This window comes from Tenrec ecaudatus, chromosome X (genome assembly GCF_050624435.1).
Source record: "Tenrec ecaudatus isolate mTenEca1 chromosome X, mTenEca1.hap1, whole genome shotgun sequence".
Classification (NCBI taxonomy): Eukaryota; Metazoa; Chordata; class Mammalia; order Afrosoricida; family Tenrecidae; genus Tenrec; species Tenrec ecaudatus.
The window spans coordinates 166,972,756-166,991,050 of record NC_134548.1 but is presented as its reverse complement, the minus strand read 5'-3'; the positions used below and the strand labels follow the sequence as shown (position 1 = coordinate 166,991,050).

Sequence of the window (18,295 nt, the reverse complement as noted above, 5' to 3'; positions counted from 1 at the left end):
TGATGGGGCACGACTCACGCTAAGGAGAAACGCCTGCAAAAATATACTAATAGTCGGAACTTGGAATGTATGAAGTATGAGTGTAGGAAAATTGGAAGTCATCACAAATGAAATAGAACTCATAAACATCAATATCTTAGGCATTACTGAGCTGAAATGGACTGGTATTAGCTATTTGAATAAGAGAACTGGCTTACTATTGTAGTAATGACAATCAAGAGGAACAACATTGCATTCAGAGTCAAAAAGGACATTTCAAGATCTATTGTGAAGTACACTGCTGTCTGTGATAGGATTATTATCTATCCACCTTCAAGGAAATCCAATCAATACAACTAGTCTTCAAATGTATGCACCAATCACTAAAGCTCATGATTGAAGAAATTGAAGAAGTCTACAAACGTTTTGGAATGTTGGTCAACTGACTGGAAGAGATCCATATTTGTACCCATTCCAAAGAAAGGTGACCCAACATTCTATTTAAGTTATAGAACAATAGAATTGATATCCTGTGCAAATAAAATTTTGCTGAATATCATCTAACAACAGTTGCAACAGCATATTGCCAGAGGTTGAGGCCAGGTTCCGAGGAGGATATGCAACAAGGGATATCATTGCTGATATCAGATAGATCCTGGCTAAAACCAGAGAACACTAGAAAGATGTTTACTTGTTTTTTTATTGACTATGCCAAGGCATTCAACTGTGTGGATCATTAAAAAGTGTGAGATAGCCTTGAGAAGAATGGGGATTCCAGAACACTTCATTGTGCTCCGGTGGAACTTCTACATGGATCAAAAGGGAGTTGTGTGAACACAACAAAGGACTACTGCATGGTTTAAAATCACGTGTCATGATTTTAAAGGTGGATGTCAGGGTTGTATCCTTTACCATACTTGTTTAATCTGTATACTGTGTACATAATCAGATAAACTATTTTGTATGAGGAAGACTGTGTCATCAGGATCAGAGGAAGGCTTGTTAACAACCTTATTGCAACGCAGGTGACACAACCTTACTTGCCGAAAGTGAGGAGGACTTCAGGCACTTGCTGATGAAGATCAAGGATTGCAGCCTTCAGTATGAATGACAACTCAATGTAAAGATGACCAAAATCCTCACCACTGAACCACTAGGTAACTTTATGATGAATGGAGAAAAAGCTGAAGGTGTCAAGAATTTTGTCTCGCTTGGATCCACAATCAATGCTCATAGAAGCTGCAGTCAAGAGATCAAAAGACGTATTGCAGTAGGTAAATCTGCTGCCCAAGCCGTCTCTAGAATCTTGAAAAGGAAGGATATTACTTGGAGGACTGTGGTGCGCCTGACCCCAGCCATGGTCTTTTCAGTTGTCTCATATGCATGTGAGAGTTGGACATTTGAAATTGTCCAAGACTGAAAAAGAATCGATGCATTCAAATTGTGGTGCTGGAGAAGAATATTCAAAGTCCCATGGACTGCTCAAAGGACAAATGGATCTGTCTTGGAAAAAGTACGGCCAGAAAGAAAAAAAAAAGTACGGCCAGAGGGATCCTTCGAGGAAGGATGATGAGACTGCATCTGACATGCTTTGGCCATGTTGCCAGGAGAGACCGGTCCCTGGAGAAGATCTCATGCTCGGCAAAGTAGGAGGGTGGTGACAAAGAGGAAAGCCCTCTATGATATGGACTGGCACAGTGGCTGCAACGATGGGCACAAGCATACAAACAGCTGTGAGGCTGGGGCGGGACCGGACATTGGTTTGTCCTGTTGAGCATAGGCTCACTATGGGTTGGAATCAACTAGATGCCACGTAGTAACAACAGCAGCAAATAATGCCTTCAGTCTGAAGTTGAGCGAACATGCAATCAAAATACATGGATAATTATTGGGAACAAAGAGGAAGAGATAATAGTTGGAAAATATTACTTTGGTGGCAGAAAGGAAGCTGGAGATACCGTGAGAGAATTTTGTAAGACCAATGACTTGTTCATAGCAAATACCATTTTTCAATAACACAAAAGATGACCATGCAGGTGGACTTCACCATATGGAATACACAGAAATGAATTTGATTACATCTGTGGGGAGACATGATGGAGCAGCTCAATATCAGCAGCTAAAAACAGACCAGGGGCCAACTGTGGAAAAGACCTTCAATTGCTCATAAGGAAGTTCAGTCAAAGCTGAAGAAAATTAAAACAAGCCCACAAGTGCCAATTAAAGACCTTGAGTTTATTCCACCTGAATTTTGAGAGCATCTCAAGAACAGATTTAATGCACTGAACACTCCTGACAGAAATCAAAGGGGATGTCAGAAGAGACTCTGAAACTTGCTCTTTATTGGGGGCTCGTGCAACTCTTATCACAATTCATACATACATCCATTGGGTCAAGCACATTTGTACATTAGTTGCCAGCATCATTCTCAAAACATTTGCTTTCTACTTGAACCCTTGGTATCAGTTCTTCATTTTTCTCCTCCCTCCCTGCCCCACCTCCCTCATGAACCCTTGATAACTTATAAATTATTATTTTTCCATGTCTTACACTGTCCAACGTCTCTCTTCACCCACTTTTCTGTTGTCCGTCCCCCAGGGAGGGGGTTATATGTGGATTCTTGTGATCGGTTCCCTCTTTCTACCCTACCTTCCCTTCACCCTCCCAGTATCCACTACTCTCATTATTGGTCCTGAGGGGTTCATCTGTCTTGGATTCCCTCAGAAACTTGCTCTTACTCATAGAATAGCTAAGGCAAATGGAAGAAACGAGGAAGCCAAAGAGCTGAATAGGAAATTTCAAAGGGCAGCTCAAGAAAACAAAGCAACATATTATAATGAAATATGCATAGCCTTAGAGTTGGAAAATCAAAAAGAAGACCATGCTCAGCATGTCTTAAATGGGAAGAACTCAAGAAAACACTTCAAGCCTCGATTTGCAATCTTGAAAAGTTCTAGGGGCAAAATATTGAACGATGTAGGAAGTATCAAAAGAAGATAGAAAGAATACAAAAAGTATCCCCCAAAAAGTACCCAAACCACTAATCAACATTCCACCATTTGAGCAAGAACCAGTAATACTGAAGGAAGAATCTCAAGCTGCATTGAAAGCATTAGCCACAAACCAGGCTCCATGAATTGATGCAATACCAATGGCGATGTATCAATAAGCTGATGAAGCACTGGGAGCACTCACTCAGCTATGCCAGGAACTTTGGAAGACAGATCCTTGGCCAACTGACTGGAAGAGATCCCTATCTCGTCATTCCAAAGAATGGTGACCCAAAAGCATGCTCAAATTATAGAACAATATAATTGATATCACATGCAAGTAAAATTTTGCCAAAGGTCTTCCAATAATTGTCTCAGTAGTAAAATGACAGAGAGTTGCCAGAAGTTCAGGTCAGATTCAGAAGAGGATGTGGAAGGAACATAGGATATATATCATTGCTGATGTCAGATGGGTCTTGGCTGAAAGCAGAGACTACCAAAAAGATGTTTGCTTGTGTTTTATGGTCTATGCCAAGGGATTGAACTGTGCGGATCATAACAGACTGTGGATAGCTCTGAGAAGAATGGAAATTCCAGAACACTTTATTGTGCTCAGGTAGAACGTGTACATGGATCAAAAGGCAGTTGTGGGAACAAAACAAGGGTCTACTGCACGGTTTCAAATCAGGAAAGGTGGCTTCTGGCCCTGGGCTTCCGGCCCCGCGCGGCCGCCGTACTGTGGGCGGCTGGCGGCATGGTGTCCCAGGCCTTGGCTGGGGCCGTGAGAGCCGCTTCAGGATTCTTACCACCCTTGAGTATTTTGGCATCTTCGGCCTATCAAAACTGTGCCAAGAATGCGTGCCTTGTCTCTGCATTGTCCACCCGACATTTTAGTCAGCTGCAAACACCAGTTGTTTCTTCTGCTCCCAGACTGATTACCCCTGTGGGAAACCTGCCGTGCTGGCTGCCCGCACCAATTCTCAACAGGGTGGGTCCCTTGCTTCCTAGTATCCTGAAGCTACTAGTCAGAACTCTAACTTACTGTAGTATAAGAAAGGGAAAGAGAAAGACTGTCAAGGCTGTCGTATATCGGTTTCTTCAACTTCATTCTGGCCTTTGGGTCGGCTATAAGAAAAAGCTGTGGAAAAAGACAGCTGCAAGGAAGAGACGCTTGAGAGAGTTTGTCTTCTGCAATAAAACCAAGAGCAAACTCTTAAATAAGATGACGACATCTTTCTGGAAGAGGAGAAACTGGTATGCTAATGATCCTTACAAGCTCTACCATGATCGCACAAACCTGAAAGTATAGAGCCGAGGAGTGGGAATGTTTCCCAGCTGCTGAGTGTGTGCCCTTTATGTGTGTGTCTTTGCAAAGATGAATGAGTGTAACTTGATGATGTAAACTGTACCAGCTGATACATGTAATCCTGTCTAAACAACATTAAAACTTAATGGAGTAGAAAAAAAAATCAGGAAAGGTATGTGTCAGAGTTGAATCCTCTCACCATACTTACTCAATCTGTATACCGAGTAAATAATCAGAGAAGCTGACAAGAAGAAAAATTTGTAAATAGGATTAGAGGAAGGCTCATTCACAACCTGCAATATGCAGATGACACAAGCTGGCTTGCTGAAAGTGAAGAGGACCTGAGGCCCTTGCTGTTGAAGATCAAGGATTGCAGCCTGCAGTCTGGACTACAACTCAATGCAAAGAAGATCAAAATCCTCACACCTGGATCAATATGTGACACCATGATATAAGCAGAGCAAAGCCCGACATTACAAAGGAGTTCATTTTACTTGGATCTACAATCAACACACATGAAATCAGCAGTGAAGAAATCAGATGTTTTGAGAATGATGACGGCAACAAATGTACATGTTCTTGACACAATGAATGTATGCATGGCTTATGATAAAAATTGTACGAGCCCCCAATAAAGTGATTAAAAAAAAGAAATCAGATGATTTATCGAATTGGGAAAATCTGCTGCAAAACAGCAGATTTTGTCAGAGAGCAAAAATGTCACTCTGAGGACTAAGGGGCACCTGATCCAAGCTGTGGCATTTTTAATCACCTCCTTGTCATTCAAGAGCTGGACAGTGAAGAAGGAAGGCTGAAGAAGAATTGATGGTTTTGAATTAAGGTATTAGCAAAGAATATTGAATATACCATGGGGTCTCAGAAGAATGAACAAATCTGTCCTGTAAAAAGCACAACCAGAATGATACTTAGAAGTGAGGATGTTGAGTTTGTCTTACATGTTACCAGGAGGGACTAGTCCCTGGAAAAGGATATCATGCTTGGTAAAGTAGAGACCCTGAGTGAGATAGATGGACACCCGGCTGCAGCAAGCTAAAATATAGGTTCCAAACCTTAGTTGGACTACAGGCCCATTTTCAGAAAAAAAAATTACTCAGAATCCCCACTGGCCATGAAAAACTTTTGTACTATAGGTCACAATCCATGATAAAATATAGGTGACTGCTTTTAAGCCCCTTGGATTGGTCCAGCACCCCCCCCCCTTCCCAGTCCCAAGGGACAGTATCACCTACTTTGGGAAACACTGTGCTAAAACATAGCAACGGTTATAAGGATGGTGCAGGAATGAGCAACATTTATTATGTTGTTATTATATAATAATAACCAAACAGAATAGTATGACCAGTTGCATGGCAATAAACTGAATAACTAGATGAAATGGACCAATTCTTAAAAGCACACAGCCTACCCATAGAAATAGGAAATAGAAAAAAACAAACAAAAAAGAAATAGGAAATAGAAAGCCTCAGCAGACAAGTTACAAGACCAGATTAAAAAAAAAATCTTGGACTAGATGGCTTTACTGGGGAATTCTATCAAATATTTGGAGAAATGATACCAATATGATTGAAACTTTTTCAGAGAAAGAACACTCCCTAATTCATTCTATGAAGCAAAAACAACCCTGATACCAATACTGGAGAAAGATACTCCAAGTAAAACAAACTACAGGATAATATTTCTTATGAATATGGCAGCAACATTCTTAGGAAAACACTGGCCAACAGACTCTCAAAGCATAATAGGAAGCATTACACACACTGACCAAGTAGGATTTATTCCAGGAATGCAGGGATGGTTCAACATTAGACAGTCACTTAAGGTAGTACACCACATTAGTAGAACAAACGAAAAGCACCATATGATCATTCCTAATGATGTAGAAAAAAGTTGATACAATCCAACACCCTTTCATGATGAAAACTTTAAAGAAGATTGGAATATAAGGGAAATCCTTCAATATGATTCAGGACAGATATAAAAAGCCAGCCACCAGCATTATTTTCAATGGAGAAAGACTGACAGCTTTCCCCTTGGAATCGGTAGCAAGACAAGGGTACCTACTCTCACTACTTCTATTCAATATTGTATTAGAAGTCTTAGCCAGAGCATTAAAACAAGAAAAAGAAACAAAAGTACACAGATTGGAAAAAAAGTAAAATAATCTCTATTATTGACAAGTACTATGATCCTATATATCACTCTCAGTCACTGCCATCGAGTCAATTCCGACTCATAGCAACTTTCTATATAGATCCTATATATAGAAAATCCTGAAAAATGAATCTGTGATACACCTCATAATCTATATGAACCGGGAGGGCAGTATACTGAGTGAAATTAGCCAATCACAAAAGGCCAGATATTATATAAGACAACAATTATAAAAAGTCAAGAAAGGGTTTTTATACCCAAAGTATTCCTCCATGGTTACTACAGATGGGAGGGGCAGGGGCACAAATCACCAGAGGCTTGATCCGTAATAACATGGGTGGAGGGGAAGGTAATATATAACAAGAGGGAGGTCCCAACAAAAGCATAGAGTCGGGAAGACGGAGTGCACTGGATGTGAATACTGTAATATGTGTAAGCTCGCAATAGCAGTGGTCTATGACTAGGGACATGGACAGACATACCCAGAAGAGGTAAGAAACAGACCACGGCCAGACATCTGTGCTCCAATGTTCATTGTGGTGCAGTTCAAAGAGTTGGAAATAAACCAAATTTCCATCAACCAATGAATGGATTAAAAAACTCTGGCACATACACATCATGGAAAACTACGCATCTCTAAAATGCAGTGGTGAATGCATGAAGCACATTGCTGCACGGGAAGAGTTGTAGGAAATGATGCTAAGCGAAGTAAGCCAAGCACAAAAGGACAAGTACAACATGAGTCCACTGAGTGAAGCTTAAAAAGCACAAGGGACATAGGGGAAAAGCCACTGAATGCATAAATTCACAGGCTAAGGTCCAGACACTTTGGCAGGGGTCAGACCCAACCCAGAGATGCCTATGGCAGTCAACTAAAAAGGAGAGGGAAAGGGGGAAGGGTGAGAGGACATGGATATTGGGGTGGGGGGGCAGTGGACAGGGCACTAACCCACCCACAGGGAGGGTATTGCTTAGTCTCCACAGGAAACAGAGAGAGGGACCAGATCTCAACCTGATATGCCAAGCCTCGAGGGCAACATACTGGTAAGAAGCAGCAAACTAACAGAGAGGTCTGCAGGGCTGGCCCCAATAATCCCAGCTACATCAACCCCCTCCCCAGAAGACTGCACTACAGAGGGCAGCCCTGAAGATACAGTCCAGGGAAAGTGGTGGGTCCTCCCAGACCACATGGGAACAAATTAAGTAGGGGAGAGAGGGAGAGAGGGAGACAGAATGAATCGCATCCTAGCCTACCAAGCCTTGAGGACCATACTCCTGCTGTCAAGGCACAGAGAGGACCATACGGCCAGCCCCACCATGAAATACAATGCCCCCTCACTGACCCACAGGGCTGTCAGGTGACAGCACTGGAGACACAGTGTGGGAATTTCACCCAGTCTGACCCCTCACACACACACCAGGGTGAAGCACGTAGGGAGCGCAACAGAGCAACAAGGGGAACAAGGCAACGAAGTCCCTGAGGAATCTTGAAAGTAGACTCAGACGACAGGGCCTGGCACCTCATTAAACTCGATCAGAAAATATACATAAGAGTCAATAGACAGACCTGGAACTATTTAGAGTCCTCCCCCCTTTTTTTCTTCCTTCTTTTTTTCCCTCCATGTCTATCTATATAAAAAAGGCAAGATAAACAATCAGAAAGAGAAAACAACAATACCAATGGTTCCGGGGGACAGGGGAGAGGGAGAGGTGGGGGAAAGGGAGGGGTAAACCACAAACCCAGGGACAAGGGAACAACAAGACATCAAAATCAATGGCAAGGAGGGTATAGAAAGCCTTGGTGGGGTTCAATCAAGGGCAATGTAGCTGAGAGGAATTGTGGAAAGTCAAATGAAGGTCAAACATAATAGTGGGACAGGAGGAAAGTGAAAGGAAATAGAGGAAAGAACTAGGAGGCAAAGGACATTGATAGAGTTATAGATTTAGGCATGTACATATGTAAATGTATGTCTATATAATTATATATATATATATATTTATTTATTTACAGGTTAAGTATTAAGGTAGCAGTTGGACTTTGGACCTGTACTCAAGTACTCCCTGAATGCAAGAACACTTTGTGGCATTCTGTGACACTAACTTTCTTCCTGACATGATTGCTGAAGACAAAATGGATGCATAAGCAAATGTGGTGAAGAAAGTTGATGATGCCTGGCTGTGAAAAGCTATAGCATCTGGGATCTTAAAGGCTTGAAGATAAACAAGCAGTCATCTAGTAGGTAAGCAACCAAGTCCACATGGAAGAAGCACACCAGACTGTGTGATCCCAAAACAAATAATCATATTGATGTGAACGAGGTGGGTTGGAGTAGAGACCCAAAGCCCATGTGTAGACAATTGGCCATCCCCTCAAAGGAGCGTCACAAGGAAGGGACCAGCCAGCCAGAGTACAGTATAGCATCAATGAAATGCACAACATTCCCCTAGTTCAGTCGTTCTCAACCTTCCTAATCTCGCAACCCTTTTAATACTGTTCCTCATGTTATGGTGATCCCCAACCATAAAATTATTTTCGTTGCTACTTCATAACTGTCATTTTACTACTGTTATGAATTATGATGTAAATATCTTATGCAAGATGTAGTTTCATGGTTACAAATTGAACATAAAGCATAGTGATTAATCACAAAACAATATATAATTCTATATTGTGAAATATTTATGTGTTTTTTGATGATCTTAGGTGACCCCATGTGAAAGGGTCGTTTGACCCCCAAAGGGGTTGAGACCCACAGGTTGAGAACCACTGCTCTAGTTCTTTAATGCGTTGCCTACCCCCCCCACCCCCGCCCACTATCTACCTTACAAGCCTGGCTAGACCAGAATATATGCACTGGTACAGATAAAAGCTATTGGCACAGGACATCTGGACCCACAGAATCCAGGACAGAGAAAACCCTCAGGACCAATAATGGGAGCAGCGATACCATGAGGGTAGGGGAAGGTGGAGGGGGGGAGAAAAGGAAAACTGAATACAAGGATTGATGACTGATGTATACCCCACCCAAGGGGGACGAAAAACAGAAACGTGGGTGAAGGGAGACAGCGGATGGTGTAAGATATGACAAAATAATAATGACTTGTAAGTTATCAAGGGTTCATGAGGAAGGGGGAACAGGGAGGGAGGGGAAAAATGAGGAACTGATACCAAGGGCTCAAGTAGAAAGCAAATGTTTTGAGAATGATGATGGCAACAAATGTACAAATGTGCTTGACACAATGGATGTACGTATGGATTGTGATAAGCATTGTACGAGCCCCTAATAAAATGATTAAAAATAACAATGAAGCTTGCTAAACATGAAAAAAAAAGAAAACAATAATTTATATTTTATCAAGGGTTCTGAGGGCAGGGGAGGGAAAAAAGAGGAGCTGATACCAAGGGCTCAAGTAGAAAGCAAATGTTTAGAAAAGGATGATGGTAACAAATGTACAAATTTGCTTGACACAATGGATGTAATGATTGTTATAAGAGCCCCCAATAAAATGATTTATTAAAACAAAAACACTGGTGGCACTGTGAGGGTGCAGGTCAAAGCCGTGGTTTGTGCGGCATTTCCGCAGAAATGTGTTATTTTTCAGAACACTCTCCCTGTAGGGAATGAGTCCCTGGCCTTGGGGGTGGGCGGTAGGGTGGGGCCAGGATCACAGTTTGTGGAGGCACGAAAGGTCAGTTAGTCCACAGAGACAATGCGCTACCTCCTACTTGGGTGAGCAAAGACCGGGGTCGTAAAAGCCCGAGAACAGCCATCTACGATGCAGCCACGAGTCTCTCGCAGTCTGCAGGCAAGAAGAGTAAGGGAAATTGAGGGAAGTCACATGGAAACTGTTAGTCTAATGAATGGAAGGACCCTGCGAACATGGGTCTCCACATCCCTGAGACCAAAAGAACTAGGTGGTGCCTGGCTCCCACTACCAGCTGGTGACTTCAGTGGCCACCACACACCAAGACTACTCAGCAGCCTGAGGCCTCACAGAGATGCAAACCCAGGGCCCCAATGGGCTACTGCATCCCTTCAACTAGGATGGCAAAGGGAGCCCTGGTGGCACAGCAGTTAAAGTGATCCACTGCCAACCCAGAAGGTGGCTGCTGTTCTGCAAGATGAAGCTGTGACATCCTGGGAAAGCCTATGGCGCAATGCTAGTCTGTCCTACATGACCGCTGTGAGCGAGAACGGACTCAATGGCAGTGGCGTTGTTGTTGTTGTTGCTTAGGTTGGCTAAGATCTACAACAAAAGCAAAAAACCGTGAAATGGAGAAATCTTGGTGAAGATCTGGGGAAACAGAAATGCTGATCCCTGGCTGGTAGAGCTGGGAGTTTTCTCTGAAAACTACATGCAGGACTACCATGTGACCCAGTTGAGTTGACTCAGAGACTTGTACACCATTGTCCATAATTCACAACAGCCCAAAGGTGGACACCACCTACCTGGGCAGTAACAGAGGACCAGATAAACAAGGCAAGGAGCATCCAGCTAGTCAGCAGGGGCCTGAAGTCCTGGTACCTGCTACGGTATGGATGCTATACTGAGTGCAAGAAGCCAATCACAAAAGGACCAATATTGTATGACTTCACTTATATGAGAAGATCAGAAAAGTCAAATGTTTCAAAGCCCCAGGTTTTTAGTGGTTACTTGGGGTAGGTAGGTGGGAGGCAAGGAAGGTTAACAGTGGGGGGGTTGGGGGGTGGTAGGGGGTGTGGAGATATCACATTGCTTAAGGTTAGGGCGACATAGCTAATGGGTATAATTGCTGTCAATGAGGTGCCTGTGGGCCTAACCAGCCCCCCAAAACTAATCATGGGTTCCGTAGGTGCAATTGTGCAGTTTAGATATACATAGATTATAGTAAAGTCAGAGAGAAATAGGAGAGATGGGAGAGAGGGTAAATAAAGAAGTCAGACACATTTCATGGTAGCATGCTTACTTACCTCAGCTACTCTTGGTGGTACAGGTAGAGGTGGGAGACGGGAGCACAGGAGAGAGTTCTTGTGAGGTTTTATTTCTAACCAAAGCTTATAAATCTTTGGGAGCATGCAAGCCCTCTGATTACAGATAACAATGTACTTCATAGGAAGCGGTTGTAACATAGGCAGTACAAGCAATAGGAAGAAGATGACCTAGGGGTGTACACGCAATAGTAAGGGGAGGGAATAGGGGTACATATGTGGCGAGATGGGTGGACCCTAGACTCAGTATAGTAGCCTAACCTTAGTCATCCTTGAGTGGTCCCAGGCTTGCCTCCGGGCTTTCCTTCAAGGGAACAGTATCAGAAGTGAGTGGGCCCTACTTAGGATGAGGCAGACTATCCAGTCTGGTTGTTCTAGATGGCTGATACCCTTTAAGGAGAATAACCTCTGACTTACTCTGATTGACCTCCTAGTGTACAGTCATTTACCCTGTGCAGCAAGCAGCATCTTGGGTTTGCCATATATTTGGGGAATACTACTTGGGAGAAATCTTTCTGTATCCCCCCAGGTACCCACCTATAAAAAGGTAGAGTGACACAAGTTGTGTGATAATATATTAACAACAATGACCAGAAAATGGCAAAAAAGAGTAGCTGCTGTGACTGCTTATATCCAACTACATACTCCTGGTGGGATTTGGCTCCTTGGCTTGGAGGTTTAGGGTAATGGTTTCCTGGCCTAGTAACGGTGTTTATGCTTCTCTTCTACCTCCTGGTTCATTGTTGAGTCCTGGGGCCTTCCAAGTTGTCAGCTACGGTCCCTATAAGCCTGGAGCAACAGAGGAAGCAGGAATATGTGGCATTACCTCCATGAACAGTTCCCTCCTTTGTCAGGAGGCCAGGAAAACTAGAAGGTACCCCGCTACATCACCAAATTTTTAATCAAAGATCATAGAAGAATTCTGACCCAAATGGAGGACATACAGAACAGATTTGCAAAATCTCATGGATTCTAGATTTTTCTGGAACTATGGAAGCCCTGAGATCATCTTTATAGCTAAATCAAAAATATTTCTTAAAGTCTTTTTATAATCAGCTTCACTAGTACGCAAGTCTGCCTTGAGGGCTATGCTCTTTTACCAACTATTTCTATGGGATCAAATTGACAACAACAGCTCGAATGCTTCGGTAGGATCCCCAGGGGCCCTGAGCTTTGGTTAGAACTGGGTGGGGGGTGGGTAGGAAACTCGGCAAATGCAGATGAGACAGTTGCACAAGGTAGAACATTTATACAGGGAGCAACTGTTGAACTACTGAAGTCAGCGTGTGCTTTGCTGGATAAGTTCTCAACAACAACTAAATAAATACAACTTAGCAGAGGGTGGGGGGTGAATCATTGGCCATTTGGCTGTGTCTGCAGGCATGGTCAGTTACTGCCCTCTCTCCTGTTCCCTTTATCTGGCAGCCCCTCCTGGGTCATCTCTGCCCAGTCCCCACCCCCAACTTCTCTGCTGTGGACAAAAGGGTCCTCAGCTAAGAGTAGAGACCTGGTAACAGAGACTTGGCAAGGCCACTGGGCTGGAGCTCTTCCCCCTTCCCTAGACCTAGGTGCCAACCAGCACAGGCCACGAGCATCCTGGACTAGTGCCCGCAAAAGCGCTGAGTTCAGGACCACAAAGCTGCTAGAAATCTCCCCACACTGGTAAGTATTTTCCAGCCAGCTCATGGCACCAAAGCTGTCACCAGGCATGGGGCCCACAGCAGGGCCCAAAGGGTCCTAGGCATGCAGACAGGTGAGAAACCACGCAGAGATAGAGGACTTGGGCTGTTGACAGTGGGGAGAGAGTTGTAGGGAAGCACAGAATGAGCAAAGGCCTGAGGCACAAGCCTCCCTGGGGTTGCAGGGTGGGACAAGGAGAGAGGTGGGGGGTTGTCACCTTTATGAAGGTAATGGACTAGAAAGGAAGGGGGCAGGGCTGAGGCACCAGAGGGTCCAGGACACCTTAAGCCACACCCGAGTTTAGGCCACTCTTTATGAACAGCCCCTCCTCCCATGCCATCCTGCCCCGTGGGCACTTATACAGATGGCTGACCTGAGTGGCACATAGCTCACGATGGAGAGTTCACCAGGCAGAAACTCAGAGACTGTGGTTTCTGGAAGCCACCCAGCCCATACCTGCATACCAGGATGCACCACCACACTCGCTCCAATGGCCCTCTAGACCATGTTTCTTAGCAGAGTCCTGCTCGAAGGGAAGTGAGGGGCAGGATGAGAAGGTGCCAGAAAGAATGGATGCTTTGAAGTCCAGATGTAGAGAGGGGACAAGGATGCTTCATCAGCTTCGGCCTGGGTTTCCCTGCCAATGTATAATTAAAAGTCTCTCCCCTTATGGATCTGAGTCCAGGAACCTCCCCCAGCTGCAAAGCTAATATGAAAATGGCCTCGGAATGTTAATTACCCCTTGGGTGATTGGTTAGGACAAAAGCTGAAATCCACTGTGAATGACACCTTCCATTTAGGCCACACAGGATTCTCACAGAAGTTCGGTTATTAAGGACACAAGGAAACAGTTCGCCAGGAGTGAGGGCAGCAGAAAAGAAAGGGAGATGTCAGCCTTCCCAGACCTTTAGCTTGTGGGTGAGGGAGAATGTGATTAACTGGACACAAAGTTGTATAAATGATGCCAACAGGAAGCTATGCAATGGAATCAGAAAAGTAGTGTCCGAGAAACTCAAGTCAGTTCCACTCAGGGCCATTCTAGAGGACAGCAGAAAACTGTGCCTTTGGGTAGCCAAGGCTGCCAATCTTGATGGTTGCAGACAGCCTCCGTTTTCTCCCATGGAATGCCTGGGGGTTCGAACCACTTAGCTTTGGGGGAGCAGCTGAGCACTACTGTCTTCCTCCCCTGGGGCACCTATCACTGAAATTTTAAAAATTAAAAATGGACACAGTGGAAGAGAAAATCAGTGACCTAGTGATAATCAGATATCTCCTAGAATTCAGCCCAGAGACTATCAGACGGAAGGCAGTCCAGGAGATTAAAGAGACAAAGAACAAGGTGAAAGGCTCAGCATGTGGCTCACAGGAGGTTCAGAATGGAAGAGAAGCCACATATGAAAAAGATAAAGGTGGAGGGTTTTCTAGAAAAACAGGACTACCCCAAGAGTGTTATTCAAAGAAGAATCAGAAACCTACATCTAAAGACAGTATAATATAACTGCATGATGCCTGAAGAGAAGACTTCAGAGAGAAAATGCAGATGACAATGGAAGGACCAATAAACCATCATTTTTTCCGAGCACAGAGGAGAGGGGCCGGCCGTCAAAGGGCTGACAATCTTTGATGAGAAAGCCTCTGACAAACTCAGCTTCTACGCTCCACACAAGTATCCTCTTTTTCTTCATTAACATCTATGTCATATCATCCCACAGTTCAATCATGTCAAGCAGAATTGTACAATTGCTACCACAATCAGTTTCCAAACATTCCTTTTCTACCTGAATTCCTTGACATTGTCTCCCCTTTGTTTCCTTTGAAGGTTTCCAAAGAGCCAGCAAATGGAGGGCTCCCCACCCCCACCCCGACACAGACAGTGCTTTAAAAATACAAAACGAAACACAATAGTGCATGCTCACTTTGTGTCTCTGTGGCACACTCTGGAACTTCTCACAATATTTCCAATTCTTTTCATACTTCAAGGGAGAGAGGTGAGGCTGTCAGCACCCATAAAGATGGACTGCCTCAGAAACGCACAGGGGCAGTTCTACTCTGTCCTGTAGGGTAGCTATAACTCAGAATTAACGCGCAGCAGTCAATGTTTTTAAAATTACACATTCTGCATGTGAACGCTGAACAACGAATCAGGAAAATCACAGAAGAATGGATGTATTTGAATGATGGTGTTGGTCAAAGAACATTGACAATACGGTGAACTTCTAGAACAGCAAACCAATCTGGCTTGGGAGAAGTACAACCAGAATGCTCCTCAGAGGCAAGGAGGGGGAGACTTCGCCTCACATACTTTGGACATGTAAGTAGGAGAGACTGGTCCCTGGACAAGCCCATCATGCTTGGTAAAGTAGAGGAGCAACTAAAACAAGGAGATGGATTGACCCAGTGGTTGCAACCACGGGCTCAGGCATAGGAACAATTGTGAGGGTGACACAGGACCGGGCACTTCCGTTCTGTTGGATGGGTCAGAGGTGACTTGATGGCACCTAACAACAACACTGCTGTACACTTGATAGGCTACCAAACCCACACCCAGTGCCATTAAGTCAATGCCGATGCACAGCAGCCACATACATGGTTCTCAAACCTGTCAGTCTTTACAGAAGCAGACACCTTCATCTTTCTCCCCAGGAGTGGCTGTAGGCTTGCAGCCCTGACCTGCAGTTAGCAGGCCAACATTTACCCGACAGCATCTTCCGAGTTCCTTGTACTAGCGTCATGCCACTGCCACTGGGGTGGGCTGGGGACAGACTCCCAGTTTCTGAGGGCTGCCTGCCTATGGAAGAAGGTAAATGAATATGAAGGGAGTATGGAGGTGCCTAAGGAATGGCACCAACTGGATAAAGCAACATGTCCAAAGCCCGAGATCCAGCCTGTCCTGGGCCTGGCTGCACTGGAGCAAACTGGTTCTCTGTGAGCAGGGCTCTGGGGAGGAGGGAGCTGTTGATTAACCCAAGTTTCTCTGAAGACTCAAGACGAAACATAGAATGTGTGCTTTGCTGACCAGCAGAGAGGGGCAGGGTAGGACTTAAGATGTGACAGAGGGTTCAAACAAGAGGCAGGCCAGCTGCCCGGCCACTAGGCATTCTGGCCAGGTCTCTTTCCTCTGCAAATTCAGCCAGAAGGCCCCGTAGTGAATGCTGCTGTGAGCCCTCCCTCCTCTCCTGCCCCAGCGGGGCACATGGGGTCCCCAGGCTCTCACCTGATTCTGAGTAGCCAGTGGCGGTGATGATGGGGACAGCCACCATGAGCAGGCCTGATGCGCTCCAGACGTACTTCATCAGGAATTGCTCCAGCATGACATACCACAGGCGCTCCAACAAAATGAGGTTGATATGGGAGGCCAGGTCCTTATAGGAGAGCTGCAGCAGGGTTAGCTCAACCTGCGGGGCCACCAGAGATCAGAGTGAGAAGGGCTGGTGACAATGGTGTGGACCCACCCCACCAGCCGATGGGCCCCACCAGACTGAGTTTACAGGGGGTAGAAGGCTCATCCAGCAGGAGCACAGTGGAGTGACGAAGGGGAGAAAGTACAGGTCCGTGCCCAGCTAGGACTGACTGCATTTTCCTTCTTGGAAAACCAAGGCAGCGTGCACATTGCATAGCAACCAACTCTCTTGAGCAGAGGAGTGGGAAATAATGGTGCCTCACTCAAAGATGGCAGACAGCCGGGCTGTGTGGCGCTGCTTGCCAAGAACCCAATCTGCTCCCAAGTCTCCCAGACTAAGATTTTGACCTGTCATTTCCCCTTCTGACACCTAGTCCTAGGCATACCGGCTCCGTGCAACCCATTCTTTGGGCCCAGAGACTGCAAGTGGCTGCGCTCACCCATCCTCATCGCCTTCCCCAGGTTTCCTTGCCAGGACAAACTTCATGACATTTTCCCACCAGAACCATGAAGACGCACGCCTTGCTTGCTCACTCCGTGGAAGACCCAAGCCCATAGCCCTCCCATTCTTGTCCTAGTCACCACCTGCCACCTCACAGTTCAGGGAAGGGGCCTCAGTGGCAGGAATGGAAGAGGAGTCCTGTAGCAGTAGCCAGCCACCAGCCAGGAAAGGTAGGGGTCCCTCCAGAAGTGGTCATGGCAAGGGAGCCAAAGGGCCATGGATTCTTGGTATAGTACAGGGAACCTCGGGACGCCCAGCCTGGCTCCCAGTGCTTCCAGATTAGCCACTCCACTCGATTCTCATGCCGTCCCACTAAATATGTTCAGAGAGGCAAAGCGCCTTGCCTGAGATCACACAGCATAGAGGTAAGAAGCAGTGCTGGCATGTGAACTACATAGCCAGAGCCCTGAGGAGACTGAGATTGTTTGCCACAAAACCTCGGCTTATTAGGAAAGCCACACTTGTCTTCAAGCAGACGAGAGGGCGTGCCTGGCGATGGAGCTGGGAGCCTGGGCCTGTGTCCATGGGGAGACCAGCCAGCAGAGCTAGGCTGCTCCTTGTGTCTGCACAGCCAGTGTACGCTCGGCCCACCTGGGCACACAGACCGCAGGGGACCTGTTGGGAACATAGGTCCTGGGCCAGAAGACATCCTCTGTCACCAATCCGGTCTCTCCAGCCCAGCCCCACCCAAGGCCCAGGGCTGCATCTTTCATTCCTGAGCCCAGCCCCACAACGGACTGGAGCGGTGAGCTGACAGGAGCCCCAGCCAGGACAGACAATGTAGCCACGGGGAACGTGCTAACCTCACCCAAGGCCACAGCTTTGGCTGCCTGCCAAGGCACTGCCAGCCCCAGTTCAGGAGCAAGAGGGTCACAGCCCAACACCAGGCTGATCAGCAGCCAGCTCCTTGGCCCGGATGCCCCTCTGCAGACCAGGAGGTGAGGGGCAAGTCATCCATGTCTGGGACTAACTCGCTCCTGAGCACTGAGTGCAAAACCACTGAGATAAGATCGGGCCTCTGAGAGTGCACACAGGGGGACAGAGGCCATTGCGCCCCTCCCCCCCCCAGGACCCAAACCAGAGTCCCAGAGAGCAGGGCCTGAGGCAGCTCCAACCCCAGCACAAGGAAGGGGAGGGGCAAAGCGAGATAAAGAACTGCTGGCCTGGAGTAACCTCACCTCACCCCCCTCGCTGCTGCCCGCGGAACTGAGCCCCGGGCCAGGCGGAAGGGCGGCATGCCAGGGGCAGCCTGGCAGGAAGTGCGTCCCTTGGTGGTGGGGGGCCTGGCAGCAGGCC

At 46.0% G+C, this 18,295-nt stretch overlaps 1 protein-coding gene and 1 pseudogene across 2 annotated transcripts in view; one reads left to right on the top strand and one right to left on the bottom strand.

Moving 5' to 3' along the window:
- Window positions 1-18,295, bottom strand: part of ABCD1 (ATP binding cassette subfamily D member 1) — a 31,482-nt gene that overhangs the window by 11,563 nt on the left and 1,624 nt on the right. For both annotated transcript variants that reach the window (XM_075538626.1, XM_075538627.1), the window contains exon 2: window positions 16,312-16,492. In XM_075538626.1, the coding sequence (XP_075394741.1) occupies window positions 16,312-16,492 (181 nt within the window). The remainder of the gene's footprint in view (window positions 1-16,311; window positions 16,493-18,295) is intronic.
- Window positions 3,724-4,359, top strand: LOC142434892 (large ribosomal subunit protein bL35m pseudogene; annotated as a pseudogene).